Source organism: Chelonus insularis, unplaced genomic scaffold (assembly GCF_013357705.1).
Source record: "Chelonus insularis isolate UGA/USDA-ARS -01 unplaced genomic scaffold, ASM1335770v1 contig_117_pilon, whole genome shotgun sequence".
Taxonomy (NCBI): domain Eukaryota; kingdom Metazoa; phylum Arthropoda; class Insecta; order Hymenoptera; family Braconidae; genus Chelonus; species Chelonus insularis.
In genome coordinates this window covers 347,673-362,051 of record NW_023276358.1, presented here as the reverse complement: position 1 = coordinate 362,051, position 14,379 = coordinate 347,673, and the positions used below count along the sequence as shown (strand labels likewise).

General features: G+C 29.0%; 1 protein-coding gene across 12 annotated transcripts in view; it reads left to right on the top strand.

The window, feature by feature from the left end:
• Positions 1-14,379, top strand: part of ens (ensconsin) — a 30,250-nt gene that overhangs the window by 7,207 nt on the left and 8,664 nt on the right. Inside the window, exons 1-7 of one of the 12 annotated variants that reach the window (XM_035080048.1) lie at positions 145-1,144; positions 1,504-1,557; positions 10,560-10,628; positions 11,378-11,437; positions 11,979-12,044; positions 12,341-12,530; positions 12,694-13,040. In XM_035080048.1, the coding sequence (XP_034935939.1) occupies positions 982-1,144; positions 1,504-1,557; positions 10,560-10,628; positions 11,378-11,437; positions 11,979-12,044; positions 12,341-12,530; positions 12,694-13,040 (949 nt within the window). In that variant the 5' untranslated portion in view covers positions 145-981. Of the gene's footprint in view, positions 1-144; positions 1,145-1,503; positions 1,558-6,270; positions 6,919-7,178; positions 7,424-10,559; positions 10,629-11,377; positions 11,438-11,978; positions 12,045-12,340; positions 12,531-12,693; positions 13,041-14,379 lie in introns of those variants that run through there. The other 11 variants (XM_035080004.1, XM_035080021.1, XM_035080030.1 and 8 more) reach the window with 11 other exon arrangements.

The window sequence follows — 14,379 nt, the reverse complement described above, 5'->3', positions numbered from 1 at the left end:
GTGCTTATATTTGTCAATTAATATTTTCTATCATTTAATTTATTCACTGGACAGTAATTTATTAATTTTATTATAGAGAGAATAAGAAAGTGAGCAACTTAATAAATGTTATTAACCCCAACAACTCAGAAATTAGATTATACCTTTTACTAATCATCTTTAATTTTTATTTTTTAATGTAATTTTTTTTTTATGTTATTTGTTCTGATGCATTTATAGTCAACGACGTAAAAGATCTTGAATCACTGCATGACGTAGACCATTGATGGTGGGAGACACTTCTCATTGTTGATCTCTTGCCAAAGAAATTTCAATGACAAGTAGATTCCTTCAATACCTAATTCATTGATTAAATCCCTGACTTAGATATTTTATGAAGTTGAAAAAATATTAACGGTAAAAATATGAATAACAGTACATGGAACATTTGATGAAGCTCATTTAGTTCTGTGCATGCCTTCCTCTTGAGGTGTTTTGTTGTCCATTAAGATGACAATTTGTTCAGTTACTCTAACATTCTATGCACTTATTGTTAACTCTTATTTGCACAATTTAGTTTTTTTCCACTTATATTAACATTTGAGTCATACATCAACTTAAATCCTTAAATATTAATCTTTGTCAACGATAAACAACGGTTAACACTTCCGGTTTTTAATTGGATAAGCAATAAGTCATACAAAAATGCTATCTCTTACATTGTACAATAAATTTAATATTTTTTTAGAAAATTATTTGCTCAGTCAATTAGTGAATTGTAAAAATGTTTATTTATGACATAATATGACCAAAATTGGATAAATGTATATAAAAAAAAAATTAAAGTATGTAACTATTGCTGAAATATAATAGTTGATGATGAAGACGAGTGATATGAAAGTTCAGTGTAGATGATAAAGTGAAGTGTAATTAAGAATGTTGTTAAGAAATATAAAATTATTATCGAATGACGTGTGAAAGTGAAAAAGGAAAAAGGAGAATATGGGAACTGGCAAAATGGATAGGGGAATTCCAAGTAGTACTCTAGCTACCTTGAGAGGAATTCTAGTGAGTTCCTTATCAAAGGAAAATCTTGGTCCATATGATCTACCTCAAGTGAATCACTCACTGAGATTACGAAGCCGAAAAGTACACTTTAGAGAAGGTCTCAATATCTTTTTACTGACATTTAAATAGTATTTATTTCAAAATAACAAGAAATATTAACATTCAAAGATAATGATAATAAATGATAATAAAGTTATGTGTCATTGTATATAGAATGACTATTTTAACTTGATATGATAAGTTATATTGAAAATCACGAGAATTTAGATACATATAAAGTATTTTTATTACTTTCATACTTAAATTAATTCATCGACTGATAAAGAGAGGATAAAATAATTAAAATGAAATATATATTTCAATAATAATTAATTTTTATTTCATTTAAACTTTATTTAATATTAAAAATATTTTTACTTTTATTTTAATTAATAAAAAAATTTTTTTCTGTTACAGGTGAGTATCTGTTGAATCCAACAACAATTAAAACAACCACAAATACAAAATTACGTATGTATAAAATAATATGAAATTATGTATTACTCAGTAAATAAATTGTGATAAATCAATGACTACACTTGTATATACTAATTCTACTTTAAAAACTCGTATGATTCACTGATCCGCTTTGCTTAATGCTACTTGTAATTTTTTCCAGCTGTAATGATTTATTTGACTTCAATATATTCTTAGATTAAAAATAGTCAAGTCCTCTCTGACATGTCCTAAAATAAAGCAATAAAAAATGGACAGTTTAACAAAATTTTTTACATTGTATATAATAATATACCTGTGTACATTTGATAAAAAAAATATTATTACTTGCACATACTATGTACTTATATACATGACAATATTACCACAAGCCTATATAGTTAATGGAGCTCGCTCTCACCAAAGAGATACACTTCTTTATAAGGAGCGACCACACTCCTGTCCATTTCTAATTAAATATGTTCGACCATACTTTTTGCTCTACCACTCCCTATAAATTTGCCATACTGATGAACGAAAATTGAAAAATTTCTTCTTATTGAGGTTACTTGTAAATTGTTTTTTAATCCTTGATCCCAAGAAAAGGATATATTCAAAAATATGTATTTATTTCATCTGTGAAATCGATTTCATTTAAATTACTCACTAATTCACGTTGAAAATATTCAAAACTTCTTTGATCCTTTTCATGAGAAATCGTGACAGAAAATGTTTATTCAGTAGTCTTAATCATTTTCCTAATATTCGTTGGGAAAGCTCGATGTTTCATTTTCTATACAAACGTCTACTGAATTCACAACTGTCCAATAAATGAAAAGCTTGGATTTCGCGTGTCACATTTAGTGGAGATAAATGCACTCCAGTGAATATTCGGATAACGTTGCTTGAGTATAGTTATCTAATCCTTCTATTGTGTAAAACACAAGTATTTGATAATTCAGCAGATAGTCTACTGAATTGGGAAGTTTTCGAATGTCTTGCTTCGAGGCACCATAATTTTTCTCCAGAACAGTCTAACTCAACCTTTCTTTTCTTTTGTTTTACTGCTCTAGTTTTTTTTTTTGCATTTTTTTTTTTTTATAATTACAAGTTTCTTTGGATAGAATTCTAAAAAAAAAAGAAACTTGGAAAATATCGACAATTAAGCTGCTAAATTGAAAAAAAAATTATGTATGATTTTATTAAAAATTGATAAAGCTTTACGATGAAACTGTGTCAATGTTAGAGCTTCAATGATTAAATATCAAATTTTTGATTTGAATGACATTTAAGATTAAAAGCATTAAAACCAATTAAATATTCATGAAAATATGTTATTTTTTAATTATCAGCTTATGATTAAATTGAAGTTTATAGTAATAAAAAGTTCAAGTGTTCTGTTTGAATGTATATTAAGCAAAAAAAAAAAAATTTTTACTTTGACCTACAATGAGTTAATTACTGAAAAAGTTTATTAAATAATTATTAACAAATATTGTCGTAGCTGAATATTTTTTAATTAATTATTAATAATATTTGTTTAAGAAAAATAAATAACTTGATTATCCAATGTATGAAAGTAGTTATAAAATAATAATTAATCGTCATTATTTTTATTATTAATCTATTTAATCACAAGATGAGATAATTTTTATTTGAGTTTCCAATGTCTGATATGAGATAAGAGTTGAATACAAATTTCGAAAAAAAGTGAAAGCACCGGAAAAGTTACTATCGATTTTCTACAACCACTAGAGTATTCATATAGCAACTTTAAATCCGTCTTTACTCGGCTCAAATATCAAAAAAAATTATTTCAGATGATAACTTTTCCTTTGAATCCTTCAGCTTTCTTCTTATCTTTACAGTTGAATGATCCTTTTGAAGGTTTTTTCTTTATGCTTGAATATCGTTAAATATTGTTAATATATTATTTTCATTACCCTTATAAATTATCTCTATAATCATAAGTAGTAATGTCAACCATGTGTCAACCATTTTCGCAGTTACTGTTCCATGATAGTTTCCAAATTGGGGTAATTGTTATCAATAATTAAACATATTTTATATCAAAAGATATTAAATAATTCCAATTTTTTATCCTTATCTGGAGATAAATAAAAAATTAATGGAATATTTGTCGAGATAAATTTAGGGAAAATTAAGGAAAATTCAAGAAAATTTAACGAAAACGAAACTGAGATGGCGACGCAGCTGATCGATGCAAGAGCGCCGTTGCGAACGCGTTGAGAGAAGAGGAGAGTGAGAGAGAATCGCGAAAATGGCGGGTCTTGATGTACTATCCATCATGCGTACGTTAGAGTAGATAAAATATATATATATAAAATAAAAAATTAATTATTTTTTTCCCGCTCTCTACTTTTGCTTTCTCTCTAGTTTTTCGTTTGAAAAAATTTTTCACATACTTGAACTTTCTTTGAAATTTTTTTTCAACATTACACTTGAGAATTATTTCATCATTTAATTAATTAAAATTTTTTTTTTTTTGTTGGTCTATAATTAAATTTAAAACAATTATTCATCATTAATAATAATAATCCAGTCTGGTATAAATTAAAATTCCAATGTTCATCCAAAGTAATAATCACTATCACTTTGATTATAATTAGCAAAATTTATCAATTACGTGCAAGGATCAGTAATTGCTATTTAAATCAGTGAAAGCATATTGTACGATATAATCTCGTTGAAATAACGTTATTTAAGGGAATGATCCGTGAAATTTCTTCCACTTGTACATTTTCTTCATGGATCTTACAATAGAAAGAAAAAAAAAGAAAAGGTCCAAATTAAAAAGAAATGATAAATTCTATAGGTGTAAAATATCACGTACTACCCCTCGTACGTGAGTCGATCCTCATAACGAAGGGGTAGCAAACACACATATATACCACTTTGATAAAGAAAGAAAGAGAGGGTAAATTCTCCCACCCCTATTACTCCTCTAACTGGTCGACATCCCTCTCTCGAGACATTCGCGCACGTCCTTTCTACCTTGCTCGCGGCGCGACAAAGATCTACCCTTTTAGTTCTCGCCCGAAGATCACCCGGCATTCTTCGTTGACGCTTATCCATATTCCCGGATAAACGCGCCCTCAAACCACGAGGATTTTACTCAATAGACATTTTACCTTACATCACCTCGTGTGTTAAATCAAATAATCCTTCATGATTTAGCCATGATACTAAAGTCATTACGGTGAATTTTCATTGATCATCAAGTGATACTCAAGCTTTGATTAAAATGTTTCTCATGCTTTTGTGTTATATTATACATTAAATATATTTTCTCAAGTCATTTCTTTATTATATGCAAACAAAAAAATCCATCCATTATCTCTGTCTACTCCAGAATAATTTCAACAGTGAATATAACCTGGAATATTTTTTAAATCTTTCTGTGAACTATTGATGATAACTGCCGCTCATAAATAATCGTTAATCATTACAAAAAGTCCACTTATCGGTTTTAGTTGTCCTAAAAAAAAAAAATTATTCGCTCAGCAAACAGTTTTTTCAGGATTATCAATAATTCATGTCACATCATTTTTCTAGCAGAAAAATCTTTTCAAAAAGGAAGAAAAAAAACAATGTGTTGTATTATTTACTCTAAAAATATTCCTGAAGTGTAACTTGATTTTTTTTTAATTCTTTCAAAAGAGCTGTAAAAAAATATATGTCAACACCGAGACTGTTGAAAGAAAAAACCATTACTGAGCTTTCTTAATTTTGTAGTTATACTTTAAAAGGATCTTATATGAACAATAGCTTAAAGAACATTCCGGTACAAATTCCATTTCAATTCAGCTCTTATCATTCTTTTGAGAGTACGTCCGGATCTCTTGGCCTGGGAATGAAACTTTCCGGACCTAACGATCACCGTCATTAAATTCCCATCGTATAACCCTATCGTTTACCATCTGACCTTAAGCAACTTTGCCACTGCAGTTACTTCCTTTTTTTCTTCTATTTTATCAGACTAATGAAAGACTAAACTAAAAGTCACGTGTACGCGTGAATAGAACGTTCGCGTGTTTCAGACATTTTATAATACACATTAAAGACGTCCATGTAAAATTCGCGTGTTTCTTCATAACTACACGATAGCTGCATTTAGTTACATTAATAGAGTTTTAATTATTTCATTCACGATTGAATGACAATGACATATTTCATTCCAAAAGCCTATCAAAACCTTATTTCGGTTCCATAAATAGCTTTTTCCATTATTATTATTATTTTTTTTTTGTTTATTGTTTGACAGTTTTACATCATTAAATGCTGCAACTTATCAATCACAATGAGGAACAAAAAATGTGATGAATTATTTTTACAAAAAAGTGGAAGCTTTCATTAAAGCTTGATTATTTAAATTCATAGATGAATAATTATTTTTGCTTTACAATTAGTGAAAATGACAATTTTGATAAAGCATTAACTGGATGATTACCACAAACACATACACACACTGAAATGTGTTTCTTTTAACTTAACAATAAAATGTATAACTTTTGTTTGATATTTATTGTGTACTGGCACAGTGCCAAAGCTTTTCTCTCGTGATAACCTTGATTCACCCTCTGATCCTTCAAGTATTTCGACCAACTCAATGTTTCAAATCAACGAGTCACACAACAAGATACTGTTTAAAGTAAGTTCAATCGAAAACATAATACTACTTTTCTGTCCAAGGTCGAGAGAGACTTTTTGGAATTTTGGTATATGCAAACGAAGCCGTCACGCTCTCGAAATTGGACAGTAGATGAATCGAACGTGCTGGAGATTAATTTAGTATCGTTCCAGTTGAGTAGCTAAATCGTTCAATGTAATATAAGTGACCGAGTTACAAAGTTAAGATGCGAAGCCTGCAATCTTCAAATAAATCAGATAAATTACAGTTAAATTTTCCAGTTGGAATAAAAAGTTCGTGACTCTTAATAGTGTGACGTGAAAAATGGAGTTTACAAGAATGCTATCAATCATCTGGATCCATATATTAATGAAGAAAAAATTAAGATTACGATTCACGTAAGGGTCCGTAAGGACCGGCCATGGGGGAGACAAAATGTTCTCTGAGTTGTGTAGGGAGACTCTCCGAAAGGCTGCAGTCTGCTACAGTGCTGGTCGTACAGGAAGTCCTTCCTCATCACCACCATCAACTTCACCATCAACATCACCACCACCTTCACCAGCCAAAGAAGCCAAAACTACAGTCAACATTGAATTGGTTGATGTCAACTGTGCCAATAATCACGTCGGAGAGTCACCTAGCAACACAGCTAGACTTATGCAACATGCACATCAAGGACCTACTATCATCACAAGTCAAGACTCTAAAGAAATCCCCTTCAAGAAACTTCATGTCGAGCACGTGGAGTACGTTTTACTAGAGTTTCTTTCAAAATAACTCTTATACTTTTTTTTTTTCATTACAATAAAGAACTGTGGGGTCAATTATTATCTACATGAACCTTTCAAAAATGCAATGAAAATTAAAAATAGACCTCTTTTTAAACTGTAATTGACTCTACCATCTTTTTTATTTTTTAAGTAGTTATTAATTATTTTTTGTTTTTATTTCATTTTAATAGCACAGTATTTTTGAAAGAAACTTAACAAATTCGATCTTTATTTAGAAAACGTACCACTCTACTGACAAATGTTAAAAAAAAATTGAAAATAAGAAGACGTGGGAATTGCTACTATTCGGTCCCTGATGACGTTCGTGAATATAAATCATTGTCGTGCAATCGAGTTCATATGTATAACGAACAAAACCAAAACATTTATTACGAATATCGTCGCGAGTATGGAAAACAGCGTAAAAACTCATCGGGTTCATCCACCGATCCAGACGATTCGTCCACGTCAGGAGATGAAGGTAAAAAAATAAAATAAAGAAATCCTTAAAAAGAAAAAAATATCGAAAACATTTTTTTTTTCATATCTTGAAATTTTTCTTTCTTTTTTTCATTATAAAAAGTTACAATCACCAACATTTTTTTATCTTTTATAAATATTAGTTTTTTTTTTCTCTTGTTTTTAGTCAACAATAAGAGAGACTTATTTCCACTTCAAAATTTGAACATTTTCCACTCATTTTTCATACATTAAAAAAAACTTGAAAATATTTTTAGACTTTATATTACTTAAACAAAAACTATTTTTAAATCTCAAATATTGAGAAATAAATTTTATACATCATTAAAAAAAAATTATTGATGTATCTCTGCTGACTTAACATTTCACTTCGATTCACTACTAACATTCTATTGAGAGCAGAAATGTCTGATTCGGCAGTACAAAGTAGTATCATTTGCCAACTCAATAAATATGTAAGCATTTATTTGATTACAAATTGTTCTCAAACTGAGCAAATTATTAAATCCATATTTTTTTTTAATACTCGATCCAAATATATATCAATAAACATCAAAAGAGCTTAAGCCATTTATTGAACACCAAAATGAGAATAATATTTAACGAATAATCGAGTGATTATTGAAGCGATAAATATTATCAGGTTTAGTTGTAAATTAATGATGGCAGTGCGACAAGTAAATTGATTGCCAATGGCAGTTTGAATTGGGAGCTATCAAGCTTTACGTCTAAAGGGATCCAAATAGAGTATGAGGGTAGCATTTACAAGGTTATGTATATACATAGGAATAGTATAGTATGTAATAGGAATATTGTGAAAATGTAACAGGCTGAAGCGAAAGCAAATCTAATTTTCTCTAGGTCGATGGAAGCTCTCAGAGAAGCCTTCTCTCATCATTCTATGTCTTGTATGTACCTTTGCCCTCAACTGTATCAAGTTTAGCCTAATGGTAGAATTTCATTTTAAAACAATGACACAGAGATAGGAACTCTTGGATAAATCAAGTATTTTATTTAAACCTGTGCAAATAGATAATATTTGTTTGATAAAAAAAAAAAATAACCTTTCATGTATATGAAGTGAATTTTATATTGCCAATATCTGATTCTTGGGTTTTTCTATTTTTATATAAATTTTATCAACAGTCAATCATCATCAACATTGTTGATAATAATTAAAAATCAGAATCAAGAAAAAACAAGCACATTTTTATTTTCTCTTGATTGCTTTTCAATTGTTGGATTCATTACAGTGATTACCTACTTACAATGTACTACAATTAGCAGCAGATGGATCATATAGGATTTTTATTAAGATACTTGAAAATAATATTCAAATATCACAACAGTTCAGACTGTCTCTTGATGCTGGTATATTTGTTTCTATGTAACATTGCTATACCAATCATTTTTAAGCATTCATATAAATTATCATGTACAATATTTCTCAAACATCAAATCCCTTGTTGTTCTAACAGTTAACAAACATTCTTGAATGTACAAAAAGGTGAATGTGAAAGTGCCGATGGATTATCATATACATAATTGCGTCACTGATTTACATTAACATTTCAACATGCTTATAATATTTTTCTCTTCCATTATTTCTTTAAATTCCCTCTGGTATTTTCAAGTGTTCTTCTTCTTCTTCTTCTTTTTCAAATGACTATTATACTTTACAAAGTACTCCCAATAAAAAGTAAGAAGATTTTTGTTTCTATAATGGAACATTGATTTTTATCGTTTTATTGTGGTGTAGACATGGAGAAAAAAGGACATGAATTCAGAGTTAAATTATTTTCGTGAGGTCTAGACCAGGAACTTGGCTCACTATTGTCTCTATGCAGATACTATGCCTAAGCCTCCCGAGGGGGTTGGTAAATTCTAGGATACCACAAGTGATGTCACGAATTTGTAGCGTCACATGAATTATGGTGCAATAGAATTTCATTATGTAATAGACTCTTACAATAAAATTTATACCATAAATCTAAAATGTAATCTTGTATTTAATGTATACACACAACATAGTACATGGATCTACTTCAAATCTTAAGGCCATTTTTGTCCATTCAACTCCAAAAATTCAAGCCTATTATATTTTAGAAATATTATCACATTAAAAAAACTGTAATCATCAATAATGTTAAAAAAAAAATGGTGTACTATATCAATTTGATAAAAAATGTAGCAAAAACACTGCAGATAGGATCTGTGCCAACATCGATATGTTCATAAAATTGGCAATAACTACCATATATAACAGTTATAGTTATACATTAAAGATAATTGCAAATACTTAATCATTTATGCAAAGATGATTAAATCGTTTGCTAGATTATTAATTGGATCAATATGATGATAAAGTGAATGCCTGAAAAAATCATATTTTTATTCCAACAATTGATACACAAAATGAATCGAAAATCCATTTGCTTGAACAAGACTGCCATATAATCGCATTATCACTAGTGCAAACGACGTTCCGCCTCTTGGTGCAACGTCTATTTACCAAGCAATTTCACGAACGTGACGTATTGTCGCGCCAGATTCCATCACCAATCATTCAAATACAGCTGAATTCGTATATTTTATTTATACGAATATTTGATAGAGTATTTCTTTGCAACTGAAATAAACATTCTGGCTTTTTTTTTTGTTTTTTAAATAAAATATTCGAAAATATTTCAACATACCATAAATGAAACAATGTACATACTAAATTGGTTATCTTGTTTTATTATTTATTTAAAATATTCTCTAATTTTTCATCAGTGGTATTTTTTCAATCATTTTATTTTATACTATCTCATATTAAAGATCTGAAAGTTTAATAATAAATCAATGTATCCATAATTATTTTAATGACTACTTGAAACATCTTATCAGTTATTGACTTATCGTTCATGATGTGATTAGCTTAGTTAGCCAAATTATTCATAATGTTTTACTACCTACTGGTGTACTCATGGTCACTTCGATAATGACCATTGATAATATAATTGAATATTCATTAGTTAACATGATACTCAATGTGTTAAAGAAATTTATTTAACAAAATATTATGAACAATTATTGAAATATTTATTGAATGTTAAGAAATTGATGGAATAAAGATATTTTATTTTTCATTACAGCCGGAACTGCTCCTGAAGAATCTAACCAAAGGTCTAGCTCAGCACATAATCGCCACTCTCTTACAAAGGGTAAGTATCCATTTAAGCTTGTGATCACGTTCGATTTTCCATTAACTCGATAATGATAAATTATTCAAATTTATTACTTGTAAATATTTGTTCACATATGTAAACAAGAAACACATTTAATATAGATATCTGTGTATTAATGCACTATTAAAATCATATAAATCATATCTTATTCATTTTACAAGATTAAAAGTCAAGGATGATAAGAAATATGGATTTTTTTGATAAAAAAAAAATATGTTCTCTTTTATAAAATCATTCAATTCACAATATTCAATATCAAAAAGAAGGTAATTCAACTGTCAGTAATACTGTCTGTAGGTAGATCACTTTTAATACGCAACATAGAATTGAATTTTATTCTCTTGCCAATCTATCAGGAACATTTATGTATAAGGATACAGGAAATAAAGCTTCCTCTCTTGATTCCTTTTCGTTATCCCCCTGTATTGCTTGTTGGGAAAATCAAATTATCATACACAACGTAAATACCTAGTAATCAATGTTTCTCTGATATTCTTGTGCTGATGAAGTAGCTTGTGTATGTCTATTCCATTAAATTAAATTTATATTTTATTAAAAAAAAACAAACTCCTCCTATCCCAGTAACTAGGAGTTTTCAATTCAATTATTTTCCAATTATTGGATTTCAAAATGTTATTTATTAATTGTAGAGTATAGACATTTTATACATTATTCAATTATATTGTTTCCTAAATTTTAATTCTAAATATGTCCATTTTTCATAGAGCAAACATTACACTGGTTTGCTAATATTGGGAATAATATCAACTTACATCAACATGGAGGTAATTTAAAATAAATGAATGAGAACAATAACTAGTTTTGGAGTAACATAAACAAATTCCAGAAAATTTATGACTACTAGAATTTGTTGAATTATTAATAATTCATGCATTCATTTGTAAGATGTTTATTTGTATGGTATATAATATACAATAACTAGAGTTAATTCAATTGTTACAATGTATTCGAGAGTCTGGATACAGCTGATAATTTTTTATTGAAAAAATATTCAAATATGAATATCAATATTTAAATTAAAGCTTAAAGCTTTTAACAGCTTAGAAAAATAAACCCAATTTCAAAATAGAAATTTACAAAAATTTTGGTTTTATTTGTTTTTACTAAAAAAAAAAAAAATAATAACATGTATGTAATGATTTCGTGTTTATACATATATTAACAAATATTACTTTAAATAATAATGAATCTATCAGACTTATTTCACATCTAAATGTGTTGAGAAATAAATAATATTACTTAGTACAAATATTAATAAAAATAATCATATTAAATTTAAAAATATTTATTATAAAAAATCAACAGATTCAAAGCGTCGCAGTTTCTACGATGAAGACTCTCTAGATGGTGATGACCTGCATGAAAAACAAGGTATCAATACATTGATTATGATTGAAATTGTGTCCTTATTCTTGAGTAGAAATATACATGTATATTCAATATTCATTTTGTCTTGATAGGCCATAGTATATCAATCATTTAAAATTCATCTCCATACATATTTTCCATTTTAAAGTTAATTTTATGTCGTTAAAATATTTTCACGTCACCCAAGTATTGAAATGTTTATAACGTTGAGATAAAAAATTTTGAAAATAAATAACGAAAAAAAAAAACAATGGTTTATTGTATGAAGGATGAAAATATGACTGAATATAATGTTCCAGGTCGAGAGTCTACGGGAAGTTTAAAGGACATAGACCGAGCGAAGCTTGTACGTGAGAGGCAAAACGAAGAACGACAGCGAAAATTAGAAGAACTTAAACAACAAGCACTTGCTGCTCAAAGATTTCGCGAGCAACGAGATGAGGAAAGAAGAAGACGTATTGAAGAATTAAGATTAAAAGATAATGATAGGTACTTTGATCATATAGCATACTCCATCTTTAAAACAGATAAATCTCAAACATTCAAACTTTCTTAGATTATTTATTTCTAATGTATTAAAGCTGTTTTTTTGTTCTAACTTTAGTTTAAGTAAATCAATAATATAATTACAAAAACATAACAATTTTTTCAGACGAAGTCAAGTAGAGGAAAGGAAACGTTTGATATGGGAAGCAGAAAGAGAACGACGAGAGGCTATTTTAAGAAAGAATCAAGAACGTGAAGCTCGAATTGAAGCAAAAAAGAAAAATGAACGTTCTCATATCGTTTTTGCATTTGGAAGCTCGACACCTCGAATGCTTGAACCTGCGGATACGGGTGGTTCATCTTTTTGGGGAACACGTAGAGCTACTTCAACAACCAATGTCATGATGTTCCCAAATGCTCAACCACTTACTAGAAGATCTTCTGAACGAGAGCTGGATGGTAGTAAAAAGCGTGCCACTTCAGCTGGAGGTCTTGATCGAAAACCTGGTGAAGGTATGAATATTTTTTTTGTTTTATCATTTGTAGTTTCTATGGTGTAGAGGATATTATCTCTAAACTCTGCTGCTGGGTCAAATTTAAATCTTGGCAACTTCAATACAGGTCGGAATTATTTATTCTTTATATTCTTCTGTAATTAAACTTCTGCAATTAGTTTCCTCTTTGAACGTTCTGACACCCTTGGTTTTAATTATTCATACTATTTTTTTTCTGATAATGTAGAAAGTTTCGTTTATTCCAATAAATATAGAAAACTAGCTTAGTTCGTTTCGACACAGTTGTTCAAATGAAATACCTGTATTTCTATTTAAATCACTATTTTGAAAACTTCCATCTATAAATTAGGCGAAAAATATGTATTTACTAATTTAAACAGGTATTTAACCTTAAAAGTTATTAGTTCTCCAAGAAAAGATCATACAAACCCGTAATAAAATTTGGGAACAAGAAGACAATTAAAGAATGTTAGAAATTGTAGTTTCAAAATATATTTTAAACAAATTTTCATAGTTCGCATTCATGAGTACATACCGTGGTGGCTAATAAATACTTAACAATGATAATCCGATTGGAAATTTGAGTTAGGTCTACATCCAGGATCTCCTCAGGTAGAGTCCTTTAAGCTTTAGTTAAGTTGACCTCAAGGAGCTAAACAATCAGGTAGCGAACTCAATATTGAGATTTCAATTGTCTCAATTGATAGTTTCTTCTAGGGTAGTGTCATATTATTACAATGAAGGTAGTGGTATGACGTAGTTGATGTCCTTGAAGATGCAGGTAGAGTTCTTCAAGGATTCTGGACACAGGGTAAGTCCCACAAGTCCCGTTGTATTTTAGTTACAGCCCCCTTGTTGCAAACTCCTCCCCCGGTTGCAGCAACACCTCTAATAGAAATAGTAGCCCACTACCCGTAAGTTTTCCAGACGCATTCGTTCGGGAGCTACAGACGCGCTCAGTTGACACTTCAGTCCTTAAAAATCTTTAAACTTTCTTTTTGGTGTATTTGCTTTTCAAGTTTCACGAGTTCTAAGTTAATTTGATTTCATCGATATTATCTATCATGATGACCCAGAACTGCAACATCATAACAGGTATGATTCTCTTAATTGTGGTTTTAACAAGTGAATAATTTTAGTCGTGATGAATTTTTGCTGTGTCCGGTACAATTTGACTCTAAATGTCTAATACTATCCAACTAGTAAGAAAAACTTTTACATTAAACATATTATTACTTTGCTAATTATTTAGTGTTTCGGGGAAATATTCTAATTTTTTTTTTTTTTTAATTCAAATCTATAGTTCATAATTAATGTTGTAAATTGATAACTTAAAA